Source organism: Equus przewalskii, chromosome 1 (genome assembly GCF_037783145.1).
Source record: "Equus przewalskii isolate Varuska chromosome 1, EquPr2, whole genome shotgun sequence".
Classification (NCBI taxonomy): domain Eukaryota; kingdom Metazoa; phylum Chordata; class Mammalia; order Perissodactyla; family Equidae; genus Equus; species Equus przewalskii.
The window spans coordinates 18,075,246-18,099,005 of record NC_091831.1 but is presented as its reverse complement, the minus strand read 5'-3'; the positions used below and the strand labels follow the sequence as shown (position 1 = coordinate 18,099,005).

Sequence of the window (23,760 nt, the reverse complement as noted above, 5' to 3'; positions counted from 1 at the left end):
CCGCATCCTTCTTTTGGTAAAATGCTTTTAAACTATATGCTTTTTAAAATATCTGTTTGTTAAGACCTTGGAACTGCGGATGTAGGTCGTTCATTTGTGGAAAACGTCTGCTGTGTGTTCTAGTTGACAAAGCCAGGCCTTGTCAGATCATTAGCCACACTGGACTTGCTTTCGATCAGAAAGGTCTGATATCGTTTTTCAGTTCAATCGATGTGTTATGAGGCGTCTCTGGGACAACCATCTTGTTTCTGAATTCTGATTCTTCGAAGGATGGGTGGATGGATGGATGAACGGATGAATGGATGGATGGACGGATGGAGGGATGGACAGATGGGTGGATGTAGGATGGGGAGGGAGAAGGAGAAGGTTTCTTTGCTCCCATGGGACTCTAACTCAGAAGTGATAGCGTCTTTGGGAATAAGAATCAAGGGGCAAAAGAGGCAAAGTCATTATGCAAGAGCCACATCATACCCACTCCATTTTACTATATATTTTTTTCAATATATAATGAATTTGGAACAGCACCTTGTGGCCCCAAATCGCCCCATTTCTAATGCCATCGTTCACCCTTATCAGACTCTTGTGTAAGGAGGAAGCCCCACCCCAGTGCCTGATTCAAGGAGACTTAGAGATCCTGATATTTGACTTGTCCCTTTGTTAGATGATGTGGAGGTTCGGGGTGGATGAGAAGTCTGTCCTTCTGTTACATAGTGGGAGACGGGAGACTGGGGGAGGGGAGGTGGTACTCAGGCAGGCCAGTTTTGGGAGAAATACAAATAGAAGTTGAGGATCTGGTCAGTCATTCCCTTAAAACCGTCTGTGTCTGCACCCCTTGGAAAGCCTTCAGATACCCTGTTTGAAGACCTCTGCCTTAAAGACCCATCATTTTGCAAAAATAGATGTGGTCTGAGATGTGGGGTTTTTCACCCCCGTAAGTCCTTTGGAAAGGTAGATAAGCCTGAATAGTCTTCTCTATTCTGGTGCACTTTACCTTTTCTATAGCATGGCTGATGCCGACATCAGGCTCATATTATCAAAAGAAACTCAGTATCCTTGCAAAATATTTAAATTAAATTCCATTTTCTGAACTGCTTATTTAAGTTGTATAAATTGTAAGACATGGTTGTTGAATTATTAAGCAATATCGAGCTGCCATAAATGACAGTTTAATGTCTTATTCTTCCAGGCTCTGAAATGTTAGTTGCTTACTTTCTCTACCTTCGCTAAGCCTCTGACTCCCACCCAGGTAGTAAATGATACCCTGGCCGCCTACCAAGGAGGTGGTCAACTCGAATAAAATTCAGTCAGGATTGGTGATGTACCCTTAAAGCTTAGATTTTTCCTTCCATTTTTTTACAGTAAGATGGAAGATTCTTTCATCTGGTAAGTGTCACTGGCTTTAAAATTAACCCCTTGAGATGCCATTTTGGGTCTCTAATTCCTTATTTCGTTCATTCATTAACTGTTCATGGGGCAACAGAGGGAAGTTAAGTCCCTTGCACCACGTCGTGGTGGAGCCAGGATTTGAACCTGTGTTCACTTGCCTGTCAGACTGAGCTCTCAAACACGACTTTGTTGCCACCTTTATGTACCAGGTTCTGTGTCTGGCCCTAGGGCTGGAGTCAGGGAACAAGGTCAACAGGGCCCCTGCCTCAGACACATTCCTGTAGGGAAGGCAGACATGGAATGAATAATTGAGATGTGATGGCGCTGGGGGAGAAAAATTTAAAAGAGCACCCTGTCTGGTCTTGGGGGTCAAAGAAGGCCCCCTGGAGCCGTGGTGTGTGTGCTGAGACTTGATGGGGAGATAGAAGGCTGCTGGAGGGGACGGCTGCATGAGGTCCGGGATCATTCTAGCTGGCAGGAGTATGGATGTGGAGGGATGGCAGGAGAGGAGAAGGGGCTGAATGGGCAGGGGCCACATTTTAGAAGGGCTCGTCTGCAGGTCCCATTAAGGATTTGGAATCAATCCTAAGGACAGGGAAGTTATTAAAGGGTTTAAGAGATAGAGTGACTTGATCAATTATACCTACAAAAAAAATACTAGAATGCGGAGCTGCAGTGTGGAGGAGAATGCACCGAGAGGGGCTTCGTGGGAGGGGAGGTAAGTTAGGAGGCTGGTTCACATCTCCAGGCAAGAGTGGATGGTTTAGATGGGAGTGGGGTAGGGGCAGGGGGAGGGAGCAGCCGGACTCGAGAGGTGCCTGGGAGGGAACAGCAACAGGACTTTGTGACCAAGAGGAAGGAGAAGCTGAAGAAGGGAGAGACGATGAGGAAAGTGGCACCTGGCCCACAGGGAATAGTTGAAGTCGTCTAGGAACCTCTGAGCCCTCTTGCTAGAAAAACGGGTAATGACATTGACATTTCTATTGTCATAATGACACTATGGCACCAGCATGTGCCACCTTTCCTTGTTCCCCTGGACATTCCTGCTGCCTTGACTTTTCTGAGCTAGACCTCATGAGAAATGTGGATGAGGTCGGGACTTCATATATGGTGGGATGAGACTAAATGCAATTCAGAACATCGAGATTTGACTCAAAGAGCGAGTTTGGTTATCGCTGGCTCCACCGGGTGTTCCCCGCAGCTGATGGCGGGCACCGCCCCCCTCCCGTCACATCCCCAGCTCCCATCTCCGAGCTGTTAGGATTGCTGTGAGGTGAGGCAGTAGCACTCCCTCCCCTCTCTATTTGAGGACACCCACCCTCCCCTGGAGACCTCAAGGATTCTGGGAAACAGAAAGAAGCCTCCCTTCCCCCTAGAAGCCTGGGTAGGACTCCTAGGTAGGATTCCTAGGTAGTTCCAAGCCCTCAGGCTTGTCTTGGCTTTTTTGTCTCACTGCCACTAGGTGGCAGGACGGCATTGTTTTATTTCCATTCCATTGGGTCCTGAATAATCTAGACTGTTCCTGAACTTACTTTTCTTAGAAAACAAACATTTATTAAAATGTTTTCTAATTTTCTGATGATTGAAGAAGATTTGGAAAACACAGAAAACCACAAAGGAAAAATATTCAATATATTAAATTTAAAATTAGTAGTGTTTGGACTTTGAAAAAGATGACCTAGAAGAAATAAGTATGTGCACGGTCTGCGTTCATTATGAGCCTTCATTTACAGAGCAAGGCCAAGTGTCATCTGTGAACTTGAAGAAGGAGCCCTCCTAATGTTGAAGTAACCCTGGCACCCGGCACAGGTTACCTGCCGTCCAAGTTAACGATGTGATGTGGTTCCTGCCCTGCATATAAACTCAAGTTCTTGTTAAATGTCTAGGCACCACTACAGAAAATAGCTAAGAACAGAGAATAACTAACTGCTGAGTTGTAGAGTTCTAGGAGCTGTGGGAGGCTGGGGAGAGAAAGGCTGAGGGAGGGCTGCAGGAGGAGTTGGGACTTGAGGTGTCAGAGAAAAGGCAGGGAAGTCATCAGGGGCCTGGGAGAGCTGCCTGCCAGGGCCACGTGGGAATGATGGCCAGGCCATGCCGCACAGGTTCTGGGAAGTGGGTGGAGGCCCTTGGACCAGGTGAGTTTGGTCCTGGTGGCACCACTGGGAGCCACTGTAGGTATAAGACCAAGCCTGCCCGGCAGCCTGGAAGATGTCCTTTCCCAAGAATGTGTCGGAAATCAGGCTCCTATCTGAGCTCCGCTCGAGGTCAGTATTAAAGGAAATAACACTCAAAGTGGCACACAGATTTCACACCCTCTCAGGTTTCCCCAGGGCCGTGGTGGAGCCTAGGGTGTCCCCACTGAGGGGTTCGTGTATCCATTTAGTTCCCGAGTCAAGAGGGCGGGAGAAAAGGCTCCTTTTCAAAACTTGATAAACTCCCTATTTTCGAGGCCCTAGCTCAGGTCACACAGCTTTCTCCTCTGTGTCATCTCTGTATTCCAACCTTTGTCCTCCTGGAGTGGGTTTAATAAAGGCCACTTGGTTAGAATTCTTTCTCCTGGACTGCAACTTGGGTTTCTCCACCAGTAGAGGTTATATGTAAACGTCTCTATAAAAAACATGTCTTATTTGTGTAATTTTAAGAAAGATCCAGGTGGCCTGCCTTTTCATTTGGAGAGGACGAAAAAAGTATTTCAGAAGAAGCAATGCTTTGGACTTGGAGAAAAGAACAAAGAAAGCAGACCTTAACTCATTCCAAAGAACACGTTCCAAATTAAGCAGAAGCCATTCGGTCACACCCATTGATTGAAAGAGGCAGGTCTGGGCACCCTACGAGGAAAGGAACATTAAAACATACCCAGGGAATTTACTTTTCAATAAAGGAGGCCTTTGAATTCAGACTCCAGAATGCTGAATGCCTGCCTCCCAAATTTGTGTATAAAGAGTAATAAAGATTGAGTGCTGTATTTGCAGCCACAATGCTACCACTTAGCAGCAGTGGTGGAGTGGGGTTGGACAACCCAGGTTCAGATCCTGGTCCTGCCTCCCACTCACTAGTTGAGGGACTACAGCAAGTCCTTTGACCTTTCTCAGCCTCAGTTTCCTCATCTGTAAAGTGAGGATATGAATACCTATCCACTGGATTGTTGTGAGAATTAAATAAAGTAACTGTCAGCTTGCTGAGTTACCTGATGAGGAAGAAATCATAGAATCGTATGTTAAAACTAGAAGACTCCTTAAAAGGGAATTTATTCAATTCCCTTCTATAATGATCTAGGAAACTAAGACCAGAGAGGCAAAGTTCTCTACCTGTAGTCACCCAGCAAGACCAGGACCAAGACCCAGGTGTAACTTGGGGTCCAGTGCTCTCCACTTTACATCAGGTGCCACCTACAGCTGCAGTGGCATCAAGTTGTTAAAACCACATTAATCCAGCAGAATGGTTTTTTTTCCTTCCACCAAGCGGGTCAGCAAATTTAATTCTTCGTTGAAACTGCTCCCTTTCTGCTTCGCTTTCAGCTGAGGGGTGGCATATGGACAGCGTTCCAACAGGGCTGGGGATGGACTTTCTGATTCATAGGGCCAGGTGTATCTGTCAGGGGCAGTGAGCCACACCTCTAAAACAGTCACAGGACCTTCTAGAAACTTTGAAGCTGTAGCTTCTACATGTGTAGGATACCTCCAGTTATGTTCGGGCATAGCTTTTCTAGAGGGGAAAAAATAAACTCTAAGGTTAAAAAGAAAAAGTGAGGAAGGGAGATAAATGAACAGGTTTTCATAGCAGTATAAATTTTAAAGCACTATTAGTGTAGAAAAATAAAGCATAGTAATAGAAAAGGACTATGAGAATAAGACCTGTTGCTTCTCAAGGGAACCCGCGGTCACAAGGAAGAAATATGCAGTATGGTGTTGTTCAAACCCTGAGCTTGCTGGAGCTTGTGGTTTTTGGTCTGGCTCGCACCTGTTCTGGTGAGTTCCTTTCCTGCTGAAAGTGAAGAAGATGAAGTCTGTTGTCCGTTTTTGTTATCAGAGGTCTCTCTGTTCCTCCTTTTGGGGGAGGAGGGAAATGTGGAGGTTGAGCCTTCGGGGAAAGGAAGCCTCTTCTCCCTGGCCTATTTTAAACTGACTTTGTTTCCCGATGTAAGTGTATTTTTGCAAACTGAGTTTCAGGGAAAAACATAGAAAGCCAGTTTTCTCTCTTGTTCACAGACCTGAGGATGGCAGATGACTAGGAGGTTTGCCCAGGGTGGCAGTTGTTATAACTCCACCTCATGAGCTTCACACCTTTCCTTAACCAGGACCTTGAACCAGGAAATGGAGAAAAGCATTGCTGAGCCGTTTGCTTAACAGGTGTTTCTGTTTTTACGTGTTCACGTTTTCCTCATTGCGTTGGGAGGGTGAGATGGGAAAGTGTAGCAACTCCTGGATCGTTCACTTTATTCAGGACCATTGAAAAACGTTTATGTGCGTCATTTGAAAATTATGGTATGTGGTATGCCTCTGTAGTCCTTTATAATTTGTATCACTACCTTGAGTACCTTTATAAGGAAAAAAATAAGCCAATGAATTTGAACTCTTTGATTCACCATAAACTCACTTCCTGTTTTTGTTCATTTACTTACATATAATTTTACATATTTTGCAATTCCGCCGTGTGCTGTTTGGCCCTTCGGTGGGCCGCCTGCATCTGCATGCTCATGACTTTAACAGCTGGGTTGCATTTTATTCTCTTGATGTTCAGCCTCTTGCTTGCCTTTCCCTACTGTTTGTTTCCAGTTGTGCCTCTTAAAGATGCATCTTTATGGAAATTGGGGTTTTTCTTCCTTTGGACTCCATGCTTCTAGAAAGTCTCTTTTTCCCCAGGGAGCTGTCCCGGGGTGGGGAGGCTCAGCAGGGTGGCGCCTGGTCATTTTTGCCAGTCAGCAGAGAAGGGAGAGGCCAGTGTGACTTTCCCAGCCCACTGTGAATGGTCCTATGGAAAACTCCAGCGTGCAGCTCACTGCTGATTCAGTCACAGGCCTCCAGGCCAGGCTGGGCGGGCTGTGCCAGTCTTCTGGCCCTGCTGAACCCCGAGCATGTTGAGTTTTTATTATTACAGAGAAGAAGGAAACTCACTGCCCGTGGTCGCAGAGCAAAGCCTGGTTCTGATGCAGAGGGGGGCGCTTTCGGATGGAGACATGAGGTACCGCCTTCACTCTTTCTTTTCCTCTCTGTTCTGCTCTGTGCCTTGGTATGTCAGGACTGTTGGGGATGCCCTCTGTTGAAACATTGAAACCATGAATGAATCATCCCCAAAATATTTAGACAAAGCAGCTACGAAAACCAGAGCTCTAATTCCGAATGAAACAGCCGGGGGGAACTGTGTGCCTGGTGGTGTGTTTACTTTCATGCTGATGAATGTCTGCAAATAGATGAAGCTACTGGGAATCCTATTCATGGAGACGCTTTAGAAAATAAATAAGAGTGGGTTTGCATGCTTAGATTCCCTTCCAAATATAGAAAGGTATAATTCACATTTCGAGTAGCCTGGGGGATCTGTAAGAGGATGAAACCTGTATTTATCCACTCTGGTGATGGGGAAAATTATACTTGCACCCAGAGTGGATGGTAAAAATTCAGCGTGGACTTTCTGAGGTTTTTCACTTCTTTGTGAAGTAGGCAGAGTATTTTTATCCTATAATGTTTTCTGGTACGAGTTGCCGTAGGTTCTTCAAGGAGGTCTTTTTATATAAGTAACCATGGTTGTAATTTTTTGCCTCTTGACTTTGTTGAAATGACACAGTTGGCCTTACGCTGTGAAGTTTGGTGTTCCAAAAAATGGCTTTCTACCTAAGAAGTTCAGATAATCTAGTTCCTTCCTGATAATTGATGCTGGCATTATCTGTTCCTGGCAGAGATTTGAGCTTATCCGAATGCATGTGGGAAGTGAAGATAATGGTACTTGCCCACATGGGTGATGAAATACACCAAGAAACGGGATGGTTAGGAAGCATTGTCATCAACCTGCTTCTATAAATTAACTGCCTCTTGCATTTTAGCGCACACTTACGTGCACTGAGTCATTCTACCAGGCTGTTGTCATGGTTGCTTGTATCTTGCTTGTCTGGCCCTAAGCACAATGACTTCGTGGCCAGATTTATTTTGTAAAATCTTCAGCCAATTGTAGAACACATGAGCTTTTAAGAGGATTTAGAACTTTCAATTCACTGGTCTGGTTTATCATGAGCTTTGCACGTAACAGCAGCTTCCATAACAAGAATCCTGTGTTTCTTCCTAGCATAGTAATCTTGGCCAAAGTCTTCAGAATATAAAAAAGTCAAGATAAAGACTAAGTTTATCAACAGAGAATTAGCAAAGGGAGGGGAAAAAAGAGGGGCAGGGCGGCTAGAAGGGGAAGTGATAGAATGTGGCTGAAAAAATACCCCGGCCAGCCTTTATGGGCTCTGTCTTCCCATGCCTCTCCTCTGTACTTTGCAGAAAAAATGAGATAATGATTATTAACACACTCTGTAAAGCATAAAATACTCTAGAGATATTAATTATTCTTGTTCCTGGTGTCTTAGGGACTGTCAGAAGTGGTTCCTTCACTGTTTAGACCGTGTGTCAGACTCAGAAGGCGGATGGTTATCGTTGATCTGGACTTGAAAGAAACTCAGCGCACCCACCCCGTTGGGGTCTGTGTCACAGCAGGTCTCACATGTTCCAGCACTTCCCACAAAAAGGCCATATGAACTTGGGACAAGAATGGCCGCTTTGGGAAGATCTTATCCCTGGGGGATGATTGCCAGCTGAAGAAGTTTCTAACCTAGATCATTGAAAGCTTCTTATTACCCTCCTCGTCCCCGCCCCAGCCCCCACGCCTGGGAGAACCTGCTGTGCTGAGCTGTGGACTGTTGCCCTCTTTCTGCGGTCGGCTAATTAATTAGCACAGTCTCTTTGGAGCCCTTGAGGCCCTTGCTTCTGTCCAATAGCACTTGTTTATCTGACGATCTGCTTGGCTTGGGCAATTGATTTCCAAACAGACAGTAACTCTTTATGAGCTGCTAGCGCTGGGATGGCCGAGCTTCCCTCCCCTGGCTGTGCTGACGGTGAGATGCTGCTCCACCAAGGCTGTGCTGGGGACTCACTCAATGTTGTGCAAACAAGGGAGAATAAGGACGACATTGCAGGCGGAGTGGCGTTTCTGGAAGCATTTTGGTTGTGTTGTTAAAGTAATTTCAGTTTAACGTTCAGCTCGACTGTCACCTCTGGGAGACCTTGCAGGTTTCACGGAGAGTCATAAATCTCACACATGAGCCTAAATACACCCGCGCTGCTCCTGCCGGGCGCCTTCCACGACAAGTCCCTGCTTCCCGAGGCACGTCTTGCTCGACCTGGCCCAGAGCCCCAGAGGCCGTGCCCTTGGAGGGTGGTGTGTGATAGGGGTAGGGCGAGCTGGTGTTGTCTACCCCGCCCGGGAGTACAAACGGCTGGGCAGGGACTTCTGCTTCCTTGGGTTCTGGAAGTAGCTGAGGGGCTTGAAACAAGAGCAGAGACAGCAATGAAAGGCCAGAGCCAGGAGGCCCATGCAGTGGACAGACAGGGCAGTGCCGAGGCCCTGGAAGTTCAGAGGGTGTGAACATCTCCAGGAAGATGCCCAGGCCTGGCCCAAGTCTCTGGTTCTCTTGATCTGGACGAGGCCTAGGACTCTGAATTTTAACAGAGGTCAGAAACAGTGGCCTAGGGGACTTGGTGTTGGGCCTCCGAATAAACCTGGGTTCTACCACTGTCTGGCCTTGTGATCCTGGAAAAGCTAATGTAATCTTTCTCTATGAAATGAGATTAATGCCTCACAGAGCTGTAAAGATTACACCAGATCCTATATATAAAGCGGTAAGTATTCCAAAAAGTGGTCCGTATGATGACTGTATTTACTGTTGTTGTTATTGCCACATAGAGGAGGAAGAAGTTTCAAAGGCTAGGGAGAGGGGTAAAGCCACAGTGGAAACCGAAAAAACGGGGTGTCTAGGGAGCTCTTTCAATAGTTAGCACAAAAATTTATGAACCCAGTAATCTTTAGAATTGGCCATATCTTGAAATCCATTTGTGGCAAGTGATTTTTAACTGGTAAATAATTTTTATTTTAATCTTTTGAATAATTACCTTATTCATGTATCCTAAAAGAAACATACGGTCAAAATTCTTCCTCCCACTCCTTCCTGCTGTCCTGCTCCGCGCCCCCCATGACACAGGTCACCACTTACAGTGACACACAATACATAACATTAGTAATAATAGTGACATTTATTTAACACTTACTACATGCCACACACCGTTCTAAGTGCCTTGTGAATATTAAATTGTTTAGAAACTCTGAGGCAGGGGCTGTAATTTTGTCTTTGTTACAAATGAGGAGACTGAAGCACAGAGAGGTTAAGTAACTTGCCCACGATCACTCAGATAAGTGGTGGAGCAGGTTGCAACCCCAGGCAGTCCATGGTTTATCTGTTATGTCATCTGTCTCTTTATGCAAATACAAGCAAATATGAAGATGATGTATTTTCCCCTCGTTTTTTCCCACAAGGTAGCATGTTGTTCTCATTGTTCTGCACCTTTGTTTTCTTCAGCACTTACCACTACTTACTGGAAATCATCCCACATTGGGACAGAGAGCTTCCTCATTCTTTTTCACAACACTGTGTGATTTTGATTAAAGACCCTCCCCTTTATGATCCAGCCAGGAAGTAAATACTGAACTGGATCTTTGTACCTGTTCTGCTAGTCCTTATGGGATTGAGAGGCTAATTAAACAAACTCACATCTGCCAGCCCGGTCTTTTTGTGTGTGTGTGTGAAGAAGATTCGCCCTGAGCTAACATCCGTTGCCGATCCTTCTCTTTTTTTTTTTGCTTGAGGAAGATTAGCCCTGAGCTAACGTCTGTGCCAGTCTTCCTCCACTGTGTACGTGGGATGCCTCCACAGCATGGCTGATGAGGGGAGTAGGTCCGCGCTGGGATCCGAACCTGTGAACCCAGGCCGTGGAAGCAGAGCACGCAGAACTTTAACCACTCAGCTACAGGGCTGGCCCCATGCCAGCCCGGTCTTTTACTTGAGGCAGGCTATAGAGGTTCAAAATTAGACATGAGAGAGGCAGGGGGGAAAAGGAAGAAAACTTGTCAGTCCAAAAGCACTTCCAAGTAGTGTGAGATGTCATACACAAGAGAAATACTCAAGCAGCACCATCGTGCTGTGTTCCTGCAGAATCAGCACCGAGGGCTACCTAAAATAGGGCCCTCTCAGAATTCAGTTCCCTTCCTAAAGATGAGGCTGTTCTTAATATCTCTGCAGCAGCCTTGCAGCCAGAATTGGCAAAATGGAAGTAATGGTACTTCCCTCGCAGGAGTCTCGAGGGCAGAATGAGGGTGAGAGGGAGATGATCCTCAGAAGGTGCCCCGCAGCCTCACGGCTGTTGGGGGGCAGCCTCTAATCTCTTGGACTCTGGTTCAGGCAGAATGCATCTGTATGCAGTGGACTTGGGTGCACTTTTTTTTCCTGGTGCTTTCTGCCTGATATCTTCTGGACAATCTTTTCCTCCTTTTATTTGTCTCTCTGTGTGCTTAAAGCTGACCATTGGGGTTTGCTTCCCCAAAGTTAAGCTACAGATGGTGTTTCCCCAAGGCCAGCACCCCTCAGGAAGATGAATTCAATGGAAATGAACTGATCCCCAGTCTGTGATTCATATCTGTGGTCTGGGAAGAACTGGGTTTAACAAAAAGCTATTTCGGTTGGAAGGAAAAATTAATACTGACTGACTCAAATCCAGAAAGAGGAAGCAGATACTGAATTCGTTTTGAAAAATAAGAGTTCAATTTAGGGGCAAGATAGGTAAGGGAAATTTTTCTGACGTCCCTTTTGAGATAGTTACCAAGGATAAGATCCCATTTCATATTCAATTTTAAGGTATTTTTCATAACCATGGAAAGTATTTTCTTTAAAGGGTGTATATCTTTATTCTCCTCTTGTGTTCCTTTTTTAAAAAACCCAGGTTAATTTTCCAAATTCTCTTCTGATAGAAGAGGAATCCTTTTCGTTTTCATGTAATTTATATCCAAGCCTGTTTTTCTGATAAAAGATGTTCGCTGACTGTTTTGCTCATCATTGAGGGTGGTCTGATGGCAGCTTAAAAAAATCACAGCTCGTTTATTACTCTGATGCTGTTGTTCAGTTTGCTTTAAAATAATCCATATTGCAAAAGATCGAAGTAGAATGTATCCGAAAGGGCTTTAGTGCATGAACTGTGATCTCCAGCCTGCCAGGCTTCATGTGACTCTTATTCGAGTCTTTGAGTGGCCTTAAATTAGCTGAAGACCTGCCAGGAGCCAATGAGAAAATGCAGGTGAGAGTTTTAACAAGATCCCAGCCCGTAGGAAGCATTGACAAATTGCGGTTATTACCTATAATGTGGGTATGATTATGTCCCTCCGTCTACCTGGGAGGCATCAACTGAAGACCAAAGATTTTGTTTATCTATGAAAGATTGTGTGCAGATATTTTAACATGCACAGAGGACACTGTCAGTAGGGGTCATTGACAGGGGGATAATAAGGAAATAAATCCCACTCCTCCCAGCATGATGTGTCCTTGAACAGCACAAATGCTCACCTGGCTGATTTTCGTCTCCGCTGAGCTTTTATGGAGGCCTGGGAGGTGGCGGCCCTGTTGCCATGAGTCTCCCATCTAATTCTGTGACAGCCACAGAAGTCTCCTTTGTCCAGGAGAGGAGGCGGATGCTCTGGGAAGGGCAGCGACTCACTATCCCAGGTCACGTGGCAGATGTCTGGCCTCGAGTCCCTGGCTCTTTCGTGCTGCCTCTCTCAGGGGAAGAAGTGTGAGGAAAAACTGGCATCAACCCTCAAATCCAGATAGAAAACAAAGAGAGGAAACAGTCTGGAGAAGCTAGGAGAACAGATTCAAGATTTTTCTCTTTTAAAAATAAAATGATATCATGGAAGAAATTTGGCCTTAAGAAAGTGGAGGATAAAGTCATGTTGAAGTTGAAAATAGCAATAAGAACCTGAAGGTGCAACACACACAGCTGATCTGTAATGTGGATCAAGGTAGGAGGGGCAAGGGGAAGGAACAGGTCCTCTCAGAGATTCTGAGAAACTACAGCAGATAAGATTCAATGAAGGCTCAGTAAAATATCCTGGACCCACAGTTGTCAGGTAACAAGCTTAGTTTTCACTTTTGCTTTACTTCTTCCAACTTTTGAGGAGAGATTTGGGAGGATGGCAGACGAATCATTCTAAAAAATATTCAAGGGCGCTCTCGAATGCTGACATGAAGTCTAAGGCCTAGGTGATGGTCCCACTTTGCTGACCACTGGCTGGGTGACCTTGGACAACCCCCTGCCTCTCTGTGCACCTCAGTTTCCATATCTGCAAAATGAGAGGATAAGGCTCCATTCATTCATGTAACAATTTTTTTGTAAACCCAATTGCCCTGACTGGAACCTCTCACAGAATATTTAATAAGAATGGCAAGAGTGGACACGTTTGCATTGTTCCTGACCTTAGGGGAGAAGCATTCAGTCTTTTATCATTAAGTATGATATTAGTTGTGGGTTTTTCATAGATGCTCTTTTCGGTTGAGTTTGTTCTGTTGTAATCCTAGTTTATGTAGCATTTTTATCTTAACAGTGTTGGATTTTGTCATATGTTTTTTCTGTATCAATTGAGTTGATCATATGTTTTTGTCCTTTATTCTGTTAATAGGATATATTATATTAATTGATTTTTGGATATTAAACCAACCTTGCGTTCCTAGGATCAGTCGCACCAGGTCATGGTGTACAATCCTATTTATGGATTACTGGATTTGGCTTGCTAATATTTTGTTAAGGATTTTTGCATCTATCTTCATAAGAGATATTGGTCTGTAGTTTATAAAAGATATTTATTGAGCAACTGATGTGCCAGATGTTCTAAGTATGGGGGATTCAGTGATTTTTCAGAACAGATAAAAACTTTCCTCTCTTGGAGCTTACATTTGGGTGGATGACTAGCAAGCCTGTTCCACACTCGCATTTGGCATTTTTTTCTCTGACCTCACGATGATGCGCATGTTCCAGCCTCACTACCTACATGCCAGACTTTTGGTAAACTGGACAGTCCGTGTCTGGAGATGGGAAGAGGCCTGCTTTCTTTTTTAAATTGCTGTTTCTGTTTTTTCCCTTTTAGTGTAAATGTTAATTGAATTATAACATCCACAGAGAAAAGTGGCCCACACTTAGAATTTTCACTGACACACCCATGTAACCAGCACCCACATCAAGAAATAAAATATGACCAGCATCTGAGACAGTCCTTATGTCCCTTCCAGTCCCTAACTCTCCCACCACAGAGAAAACCACCTCCTGACTTCTAATACCAAGTATTAGTTTTCTTGTATGTGAGTTCTTTTGCTCAATATTATAGTTGTGAGATTCATTCATGTGACTTCATGTTGTCATGGTTTCTTCATTATCGTTGCCTTGTATCGCATTGTATGAATGTTCAATAACTTATCCATTCTACTGTAAGTGGACAATTGGATTATTTCCTTTTGGGGCTAATATTTAACAGTCCTGCTGTGCACGTCTGTGGATCTTTCTTTTGGTAAAGGTGTGTGCTCTACTTTGGGAAATATACCCAGGAATGGAATTGTTCTGTCCTAGGATATGTTTAAGTTTGGTTTTCGTTGATTCTGCCAGTTTTCCACAATGGATGTACAAAACAGGTGCCCACCTGTAATCTGTGATAATTCCAGGTGCTGAACATGGTTCCCAGTACATTGTAGCCCTTCTGGTGAGTGCCTGCTCGTATCACATTGCAATTTGAATTTGTATTTCTCTAGCATCTAATGAAATGAAGCAGGAGATCCTGTTCCTTTTATCTGTGACAATTCAACAGAGCCATCTGTTCGCCCCAGGTCATCTCTTCACAGATATTGCAGCTTTCTTGGGCACCCCTTTCATGCTAGTAGTAAAATCAAGACGCCATTACTGTCCAAATGTCCCCCACAGCCCCTGACTGGCTTTCTATTTCCCCAGTAAGAAGAAGAAAAATGGCCCAGAGAGATCCATCACGACCAACCGCAACCGAGAGCCTACATATCAGTATAACATGAACTTTGAGAAGGTGGGCAAATGCGTCATAATAAACAACAAGAACTTCGACAGAGGTACAGGTAGGTGTTGTGGGCATGGGCTTGCCTTTCCTGGTCCCCTCCACTTGCTTCAGCTTGTCTTTAGACTTGTGGCAGACGTTCGTCAGAAACATGCTGAGCCGATCTGCTGTGGCAGACAGCCCCTCCGCAGATGGTATTCGCGTGACCAGGAGAGAGGGAAGCCGGGAACTCGGAAACTTTCAATCTAAGGTCCCACAAGGTGCATTAGCTGATGTGGGACTTGGACCAAAGGACTAAGAATCATTGGGAGCTGTTTGACCTTGACTGGAGCTCAGAGCTCCCCTGATGAGGCTCACATTTGCGGGTGGGCCGAGTTACTCTCTTTCCTTTGATTTTGCTTCTTATTTCTCTTGCTCATTTAAATTGTGACCTTGGCAGCATTGTTTACACCAGAGCACCTGGCTGGATGATGTCAGCACACAGGGCTCAGCCAGGGATTGCACATTGTGGACTTGATGCTTGATTCCCACAGGAATGGGCGTCCGAAACGGAACAGACAAAGATGCTGAGGCCCTTTTCAAGTGCTTCCGAAACCTGGGTTTCGACGTGGTCGTCTATAACGACTGCTCTTGTGCCAAGATGAAAAGTCTGCTGAAACAAGGTGCACACCTACCCTTCCTCCCTCTGTCTTCTTCCTGCCGCCGAGAGGGGCAGGGCCCAGCCGGTCTCGGAGGATGCCTTCACAGGACAGAGGGATCTCAGTGTGGGAAGCCTTCCTTTCCTCCTGGCCACTCCATACCTGTCTCTGGGGTAGGCAGGTCTCTTTCAGGAAACTTAGATCTCTCCCTAAAAGGACGCAATCAGTTTACATTACAGCAAGAGAAATAGGTTCTGTATCTACAGAACAGTCTCGGTTTCAAAAAGCTAATTCCTAAGGAGGTGACAAATCTGTCTTTCTGTCCAGAGCAAAGTTTAAGCGTAAACTTTTCCCTGGTGGCAGATAGAGAACAATTACCCCCATATGCTTCAAACTACCTTATTTTTTATACAGCACTCACACAAAATTATTTCATTAGATCTTTAACACAACCCCTGCAGTGTTGGCCACCGGAATGTTATCATGCCTCTTTTATGATTGTAGGGACAGAGCTGTAGAGAGGATAAGGGACATACTGAAGGTACAGAACCAAACTCAAGCCTCAGTCTTTCGACTCTGGAACAACGGCATTCTCTCTTACACCACACTGTCTAATGGATGCCCGTGGGGTGTTCTGGCATTTAGGGCGAGTGTTTGAAAGTGATACCTCACTAACTCATTAGACACTGAGCCCCAGGCAGCGGACAGGCCCACAGTTGAAATCACTGCTGCTTTTCTTGGTTACACAGATAAACACAAAAAAGATCCCACCCTCTTTTGTAACACCCTGTCTTAAATACCCTCTCTTATATTTTTAAAAACTAGGCATCTTTTCCTAATTTCTTGAAACATGAATCTTCTGTACCATGGTAGACCTCATGGTAGAGGAGACTGGAGCCAGGAGTGTGCGTTTGGGGTCTAATCCAAGTTCAAACCGCTGGGCGGCCTGGACAAGGCAAGTGTGCCTTCCTGAGTCTTCGCTTCCTGAAATGCGGATCGTGATACCAGCACCTCCTGTTTCTTAGGATTACAGTGAGGATTAGCCGAGAGAAAGTTCGTGATCATGCTTTGAGAAGTGGAACAGCCTATACAGATGGCACAATTTTAGTTTCTGTTCTTATGAAAAGCATGTCATTCCACCCGAGCCCAGAGCATGTCACGATCACGGAATTTTCATTTACTGTCCTATCAAAATAGCAAAGCGGTTGGTTTTTGGTTTTTTTTTACTGTACTTGTAGTAGGTTCCAGTGAGGGCAAAACTCCCATTTTCCAACTCTGTTTTAATTCATCTGATCTTAAGATAAGCTAAGGGGGAGAAAGAATTCCATCGCCTTGTACCTCTGTTGTCAAACTGATACAGAATCACTGTGCAGATCGATGCACAGGTCCAGCCACGATGGAAATGGGAGAGGCCACACCTGGTCTGCTGGGAACTGAGGCGGTGGCAGGGCTGTAAGGCTCCGACAGGTCGTTCTGCCTTTGAGCAAAATTATGGGACCTCTTCAAGATTCCATTTTTTATCAGTGAAATGAAGATTAATGAGGCCTCCTTCAAGGGGCTCTTGTAAAGATTACATAAAATAACTCATGCAAAGTACCTAGGCCACTGCACATCATGGGTACTCAAGAAATTCTAAACCTTATTCTTCCCCCATTGTTGATCACAGAGAAGAAAGCATAGGTTAAATTAGTTAGCTATCTGGCTAGTTAGTTAGACTTGTAGAACCTTAGATGAGTTCGAGCTGTGCCAACCGGTTACGTAGTTTACGATTCCTCCCTGTATCCTAAATTGACAGCCAATCTAGCATTTTTATTTTATATTCTTTCCTTTCCTGAAATTTTTATTTTTTACTTTTTAAATTGTGGTAAAATACACATAACATAAAACTTGCCATTTTACCCCTATTTAAGTGTACAGTTCAGTGGCGTTCAGATTATTAGGTAAGCATCATCACCATCCATCTCCAGAATTCTTTTCATCTTTCAAAACTGAAACTCTGTCTCCATTAAACACTAACTACCCACGGCCCCCTCCCCCGGCGCCTGGCAGCCACCATTCTACTTTCTGCCTCTGAACGTGACTCCCCTAGGTACCTCCTAAGTGGAATCGTAAAGTATTTTTCCTTTAGTGACTGGCTCATTTCACTTAGCGTGACTTATTTTCTTTAACAAATACTCGCATATTTATTATGTGGCTTGCTTTGCAAATATTCACTCATTGAGTAGGTACGATCGTGTCCATTTTACAGACAAGGAAACCAAGACACAAAAGTAACTTGCCCCGTGTCACAAACCTAACGAACAGAGGCCACAGCCTCTGGCCCCCCAGTATGCTGCCTCTCAGTGGCTGCCTGAACCCCTCTCGCACTTGGGGCTCACGTCGTCATGAGGCAGCCCCATTCTGGTTTCAGACAGAGTGAGAATTCTAGAATTCTTGCTCTCTCTAACTTCTCTCCACAGGTCCTCCTTCTCTCCAAAGAAGTGCTCTTTCCTCTGAGTGCCTCTCTAAGTCAGTGGCAGCTGCCAGCCTGGAAGAGAATATTGCATCTGAGGTCCCACAGGACTTATGTTTTAACTTTTCAATGTTCAAATCACTTGCTTGCAGCTTCTGAAGAGGACCACCGAAATTCAGCCTGCTTCGCCTGCATCTTATTAAGCCACGGAGAAGAAAATTTAATTTATGGAACAGATGGCAAGACACCAATAAAGGACTTGACAGGCCATTTTAGGGGAGATAGATGTAAAACCCTTTTAGAGAAACCCAAACTCTTCTTCATTCAGGTAATCACTTTTCACAGCCAGTACAATTGGAAATGGGAAAAGATTAGAGAGTGACTCAGATTGTCTCATTTTTGCACATGTATGTGCTATTTCACTTGGGGTATGCACATTTGGGTTTTGTTTTGCTCCCTCTAAATGCTTGGCATCTGTGTTGACATCAGATCACAAATTATGAGGGTTTCTTCAAGACATTGCACTACTTTTATTTGCTTTGCTTATTAATTCGACACATTCACTCATCACATTATCAGTGAGCTACTAGTTCTTGCCAAGCACAGTTCTAGGCACTGGGATCCAGTGGTGAACAGCACACACGTTTCCATTCCTGACTCCATGGAGTGATCTCTGCTTTGATATTCAGGCTTGCCGAGGGACAGAGCTTGATGACGGGATCCAGGCCGACTCGGGGCCTATCAATGACGACACAGATGCTAATCCTCGATATAAGGTCCCAGTTGAAGCCGACTTTCTCTTCGCCTATTCCACAGTTCCAGGTATCAAGTCTGCTGACCAGACCATGGCCATTCCACCATCAAAATGCAGGCCTGGGGCTGTATTAGTTTCCTATTGCTGTAGTGATCAATTACCACAAACATAGTGGCCTGAAACACACAAATGTATTATCCTGCAGTTCTGGAGGTCAGAATTCCAGAACGGATTGACAGGGTTACGTTCCTTCTGGAGACATAGCGGGGAACAATCTGTGGCCTTGCTTTCTCCAGCATGTTACAACCTCCTGCCTTCTTTAGCTTAGGACCCCTTTCCACTGTCTTCACAAACAGCAACCCACCTCTCTCTGACCCTTCTTCCATCCTCCCTTCACTTTCTCTCACCACAGCTGGGACACGTTCTCTTCTTTTAAGGACTCCTATGATTACATTGGGGCCCCCCCCCAGATAATCCCAGATAATCTCCCGTCTCATTTCCATCTCATTAATCACATCTGCAAAGTCCTCTCCATCATGTCAGGTAACGTGTTCTCAGGTTTCAGGGTTAGGGCACGGAGATCTCTGGGAGCCACTATTCTGCATATCTCAGGGAAGTATTCACTTTTTTCTCCAAGAAAGCTGAATTCTCTCATTCATTATTACTATTATTATTGGTTAATTATAAGAACAAACATTTCTATAGCACTTTAAAATATATAGTGTTTTTCATACCCTTTACCTTATGTCATCCTTATAATAATTGTGTAGGTGGTTAGGAAAGGTGTTACTGTGGTCCTAATTTTACAGATGAAAACTAGAGTTTGAGTGAGCTTAAGTGATGTGCCCAAGGTCACGTAGAGAGTTCAGTACACCATAGAGCTGTAGCTCGGGCGAGGACCCCTTCACACCGCAACATGTAAACAGGAACCAGAAAATGCCAGTAATGAGCTAGCCTACTCATTATTTACCAAGCTCTGCATTTGCCTGAGTCAGTTCAGTGGGAGTCCTTCCTTTGTCTTGGGTAAAAACTATCAAGTTAGAATTCTCCGAGCTGTAGTCGTTTGTCACGTGCTCAATACAAAGGAACTGGGTACAATAAATAGGTTGGTGTGTTTGGAAAACCAGCTCTAGCAGGATGTGCAGGTGAGATTCTGTGAGGATAACTTTACAAGTTTTAGGGGTCATGTAAGAGAATAGTTTGGTCTTCCTGCTCGTGAGAGGGAGGCGTGTGATGGGGGCATCTCTCTGTGTAAACAAACCTGGTGGCGGAGTTGTAGATGCTCCTCATGAGGTCTGGGGGAACTCAAGGAGGAAGGGTGGACTCTTCCAGGGAGGCAGGCGACAGAGGATTTCCTAAAAAAGAGCTGAATCTTGGAAAATCAACAGGGGGAAGGGTGAGGTGGCTTACCAGACAGCGTGCCACGGGGTGGGATAGCCCAAAGCTTTGGTCAGACTCAGGGTTGGACCACGGGGTCTGTTATTCTGCTTGGGTTGCTGTAACAAAATTCCACAGACTGAACGGCTTAAACCACAAAAGTTTATTTCTCACCGTTCTGGGAGGTTCGAGATCAAGGTGCCGGCCAGCTTGGTTTCTGATGAGGGCTGTCTTCCTGGCTTATAGACAGCTGTCTTCTCACTGTGTCCTCACGTGGCAGAGAGACTGAGAGAGACCATAGCACGGGGTGTGGCAGGGCATTGGCAAGGTTAAAACCTGGACAGGTGGGCAAGGGGCCGCCTTGTAGTGGGCCCTGTGTGCTGTGCTGGGTAGACGGAACTTCAGCCTGATAAAGGAGCACGAGGGAACTGTTCTAGGCAGGAGAGCCTCAGGATGAGATTTGGATTTCAAAATGGTTACCTCGGAGCCCTGTAGGACAGGGGTTAGGGGACACGAACCTGAGGGCAGTAATGAAATGGGTCCATCCTGACCAGCTTATTGTATTAGATGAGATAACTTCTCTGACCTCCCCTCTACAAATGGAACCCATTGTCAGACTGCTAACACCATAGAGCTCGAATCCTCATGCTGATAGTCACCAGTACTCTGTGCTGCAGGAAAGAATTCTAAGTGCACCTCAATCATTTTACACAAATAGGTTATTTCTGTTTAATGTCCATTTATTCAATAGCTGATTGTTATAAATGATAAAGATGATGACTCCATTCTCCTCAAACTGGTATGACCAATTGGCAGTAGGAGGAAGATGCACAGCTCATCACATAAACCAAGCACAGCTTTATTTTGTTTCCTACTGTCCTTTTAAATTGGGGAGGATGAGGGTGGTGGAATCTTCCCTTCCCCTGGATGAAAACTTCAGCAGGTGCATAGCTTTGCCGTTCGTGCGAAGATATTAGACAATATTGTGGTCACCTTTTAAAGTCACAACAATCGCAGCACTGAAACCAGAATGTCCAGTATGAGTAACAAATCCTGAGCCTGACTTGGCTTTAAATTCCTCTCAATTCAAGATCAGCCCTCCTAGAGGGCTAAGGTGCTGAGAGGACCTTGAGCCTTCAGCTTTCTCATCTCCTCCTCCACTTGCCAGATCCCTTTTTAGATTCTCTGGCATCAAAGTTGAGAGGGAAGTAGAGAGGGAGGGAGGCAAGTTAAGGGTAAAGCCTGGGTCCCAGGGTCACCTGGTTTCTCGTGCTCTGGATCAGTCGGATGATTAAAGCTGGCCGCTTCCCTCTTGGGCACTTTCATGATTCCTGGTTCCCTGGGCCCTGTTCCTCCTTGGGCCTTGGATTTGCATCTCTATGCCTGATTGTGTATTGTGATTTCTTCCTCAACTCCTGGACATCCTCCAAGCTACATGTCGAGCCTCTATCTGTTAAGGTCTTCTTGCCCCTTCAAGAAGTTCCACTGGACAGGATTCAGGGCAAACCAAGAGCCAGCTTCCTCTGCCATAGACCATGTGTGGTCCTGGAGGCACAAACCCCTTGCCCTTACAGTGCTGGTGCTCCCAGGGCAGCAGGCTCTCCTTAAGGCAGTTGGTAATTCAGCCGCCTCTCACCTCTGGATTTCTTCAAGAGAAGCCAGGCTGTAGTTCCATGTCCCCTAACAGTAGGAACACATCTCAAGATTCTCTGAGGTCTCCTGCAAATTCCCCTCTTGAGGCTTGGATTAGAAAGTTGCATGACCCCAAAGTGTGGTGAGAAGTTGCAGAGTTATGGAGCAGTTCTCCAGCATTTCCTTTGGAAAACTCTATATGCAACTTGTCTCACACTCACTTAGGTATCTAATACGTATCCATGCTGAAATACCAAAGCATTTGTTGAGCATTTCCTGCAACCCTCTAAATCTAAGCTGTTTGCTCTCTGAGCACAGCAGCCTGATTCTCATTAGGGACTTGCATGCAGAGTAGGGTGAAATAATTTCAGAAAAGCAGGCGTGAAGCTCCCAGACATGGAGAGCTCATTCTGGGTGGTGATGGAGTAGCGGCCAGCTCGGCTGATTTGATCTTCTTTCTCTCCTGTTGAAGGCTATTACTCATGGAGGAACCCAGGGAGTGGCTCCTGGTTTGTTCAGGCGCTCTGCTCCATCCTGAACGAGCACGGGAAAAGTCTGGAGATCATACAGATCCTCACCAGGGTGAACCACAGGGTGGCCAGACACTTTGAGTCTCACTCGGATGACCCACGCTTCCACCAGAAGAAGCAGATCCCCTGTGTCGTCTCCATGCTCACCAAGGAACTCTACTTCTGAGAAGAACCATGCCAGGGGTGCACTCTAGCTGAGAAGCGACAGATCACTTGTTAATGAATCAATTTTTTTTTGACACTCACTCTTGAAATATCCAGAAATTCTAAAGGATTTTAATTTCAGGAAAGTTTATTGATTCAACAGGAAAGAAACTTTCTGGTGCTGTCTTATGTTCTCTGAATTTTCAGAGGCTTTTTTTTTTTTTTTTTACAATTCATTTGTTGACTTTGGTTATTCATTTGGTGACTTTGTAATTTCCTCTTAAGGTTAATTTTCTGTTCCTATTTCTTTCTCCTTGTTGTACACAGTACATACAACAGAAAATGATTTTTCATTGGCGTAGGGCGGATTCTCATGCAAAAATTCCCAGCTAAGTTAGAGGGGAAAAGAATTTAATGATTCTAATATGTTTCAGTCAGGATCCAGTCAGGAAAATGGAAACCATCCTAGGTGTTTCAGTAGAGGGAATTTAATAGAGGAAATTGATGTACTTAGATGATAAAGGAAAAGCCAAACAAAAGGAAGTGGTTACCACCTAGGGCTCTGAATGGATGTAGTTCCGTGAGTCCAGAAGCTGGAGTTGTCCACAAGAGCTGGAACCAGGGTGGGGGCTACCTGGTGGGAGCTAGGACCACCAAAGAGTTGTAGCAAATGGAGCCATGGCAGGCACAAATCCCCTGCCTGAGATGAGGCAATGCCGGTGAGTCAGACGTGGAGAAGGACCCTCCTCTTCACCTCTCCTCCTGCCCTCGAGTCTTCCTCCAGCACCAAACCGTTCCAGCCCTACCAGGAAGCCAGTGGCAAGGGCCCTGGGAAATGTGATTTCCTGCAATACAGAGGAGAGCAAGGGATAACGACACAGGGGAAGAATAAGAAACGGATATAAGCCTAGCCCTTAATGTGAATATAAGTGATCATATTCCCTGATGTTCAGCAATGCCTCCATTCAATCATTTATTCCTCGAGTTGTCAGATAATCTGTGTATTGCCACTCTGTGCAAAATAATCTGTTGTAGCTTTCAAATATACCTGGAACTTTTTAGATTATTCCAAGCCTTTTTCTGAGTAAATTTTTTGTTGCCTCTAATTCTCTAAGTGGGGTAAAATTCATGGTAAAGATTTTTGCACTTTGTTTTCAAGGTGATGTTGTTTTTTGAATTCTTGATAAATTACTGTTTTATTCTGCCTAATAACTGGTTAACAAACAAATGTTTATATTTATTGATTAAAACGTGGTGGCTTAATTCCTAACCTGCTCAGTTTTCTTTCCTTTTGAAGTGTTTTTGGCAGTGGGGAATTGAGAAAACAGGATGAGAATGGACCCTGCTGATTGACATCAACATAAAATATGATTCATGTTTCTTTTGAAGCTGAAACACTAATAAAACAATAAGTAAATAATCACTTAGGAAGCTGAAATTCTTTACATGATGGGTTAACCAACTGATAAAGCTGTTTGTGGTGGGCTGCCATCTATTAATTTGGCAACAAAATCAGATGGCGTGGAAGTATCATCTTTCAGTAAGAAAATTAATTTAGGGCCAGTTTATTAGACTTGTTCCTGGTTTCCTGCCATCTAAAACACACCAAATGTTCAAAATTTAAGTGGAGATCATGAATCAAGAATCAACAAACATCTACCCTACTATTCCCAGAATTCACAGGCTGTTCTTTGGAAAATTAAA

The 23,760-nt window shown here is 44.9% G+C and overlaps 1 protein-coding gene across 5 annotated transcripts in view; it reads left to right on the top strand.

Annotated features, from left to right (window-relative positions):
* Positions 1–23,326, top strand: part of CASP7 (caspase 7) — a 32,809-nt gene extending 9,483 nt beyond the window's left edge. For 4 of the 5 annotated variants that reach the window (XM_008506763.2, XM_008506756.2, XM_070596509.1 and 1 more), the window contains 5 exons: positions 14,454–14,590; positions 15,063–15,191; positions 17,772–17,947; positions 18,309–18,441; positions 21,855–23,326. In XM_008506763.2, the coding sequence (XP_008504985.1) occupies positions 14,454–14,590; positions 15,063–15,191; positions 17,772–17,947; positions 18,309–18,441; positions 21,855–22,078 (799 nt within the window). In that variant the 3' untranslated portion in view covers positions 22,079–23,326. Of the gene's footprint in view, positions 1–6,330; positions 6,568–14,453; positions 14,591–15,062; positions 15,192–17,771; positions 17,948–18,308; positions 18,442–21,854 lie in introns of those variants that run through there. The other variant, XM_070596612.1, reaches the window with a different exon arrangement.
* The last annotated feature ends 434 nt before the right edge of the window (positions 23,327–23,760 follow it).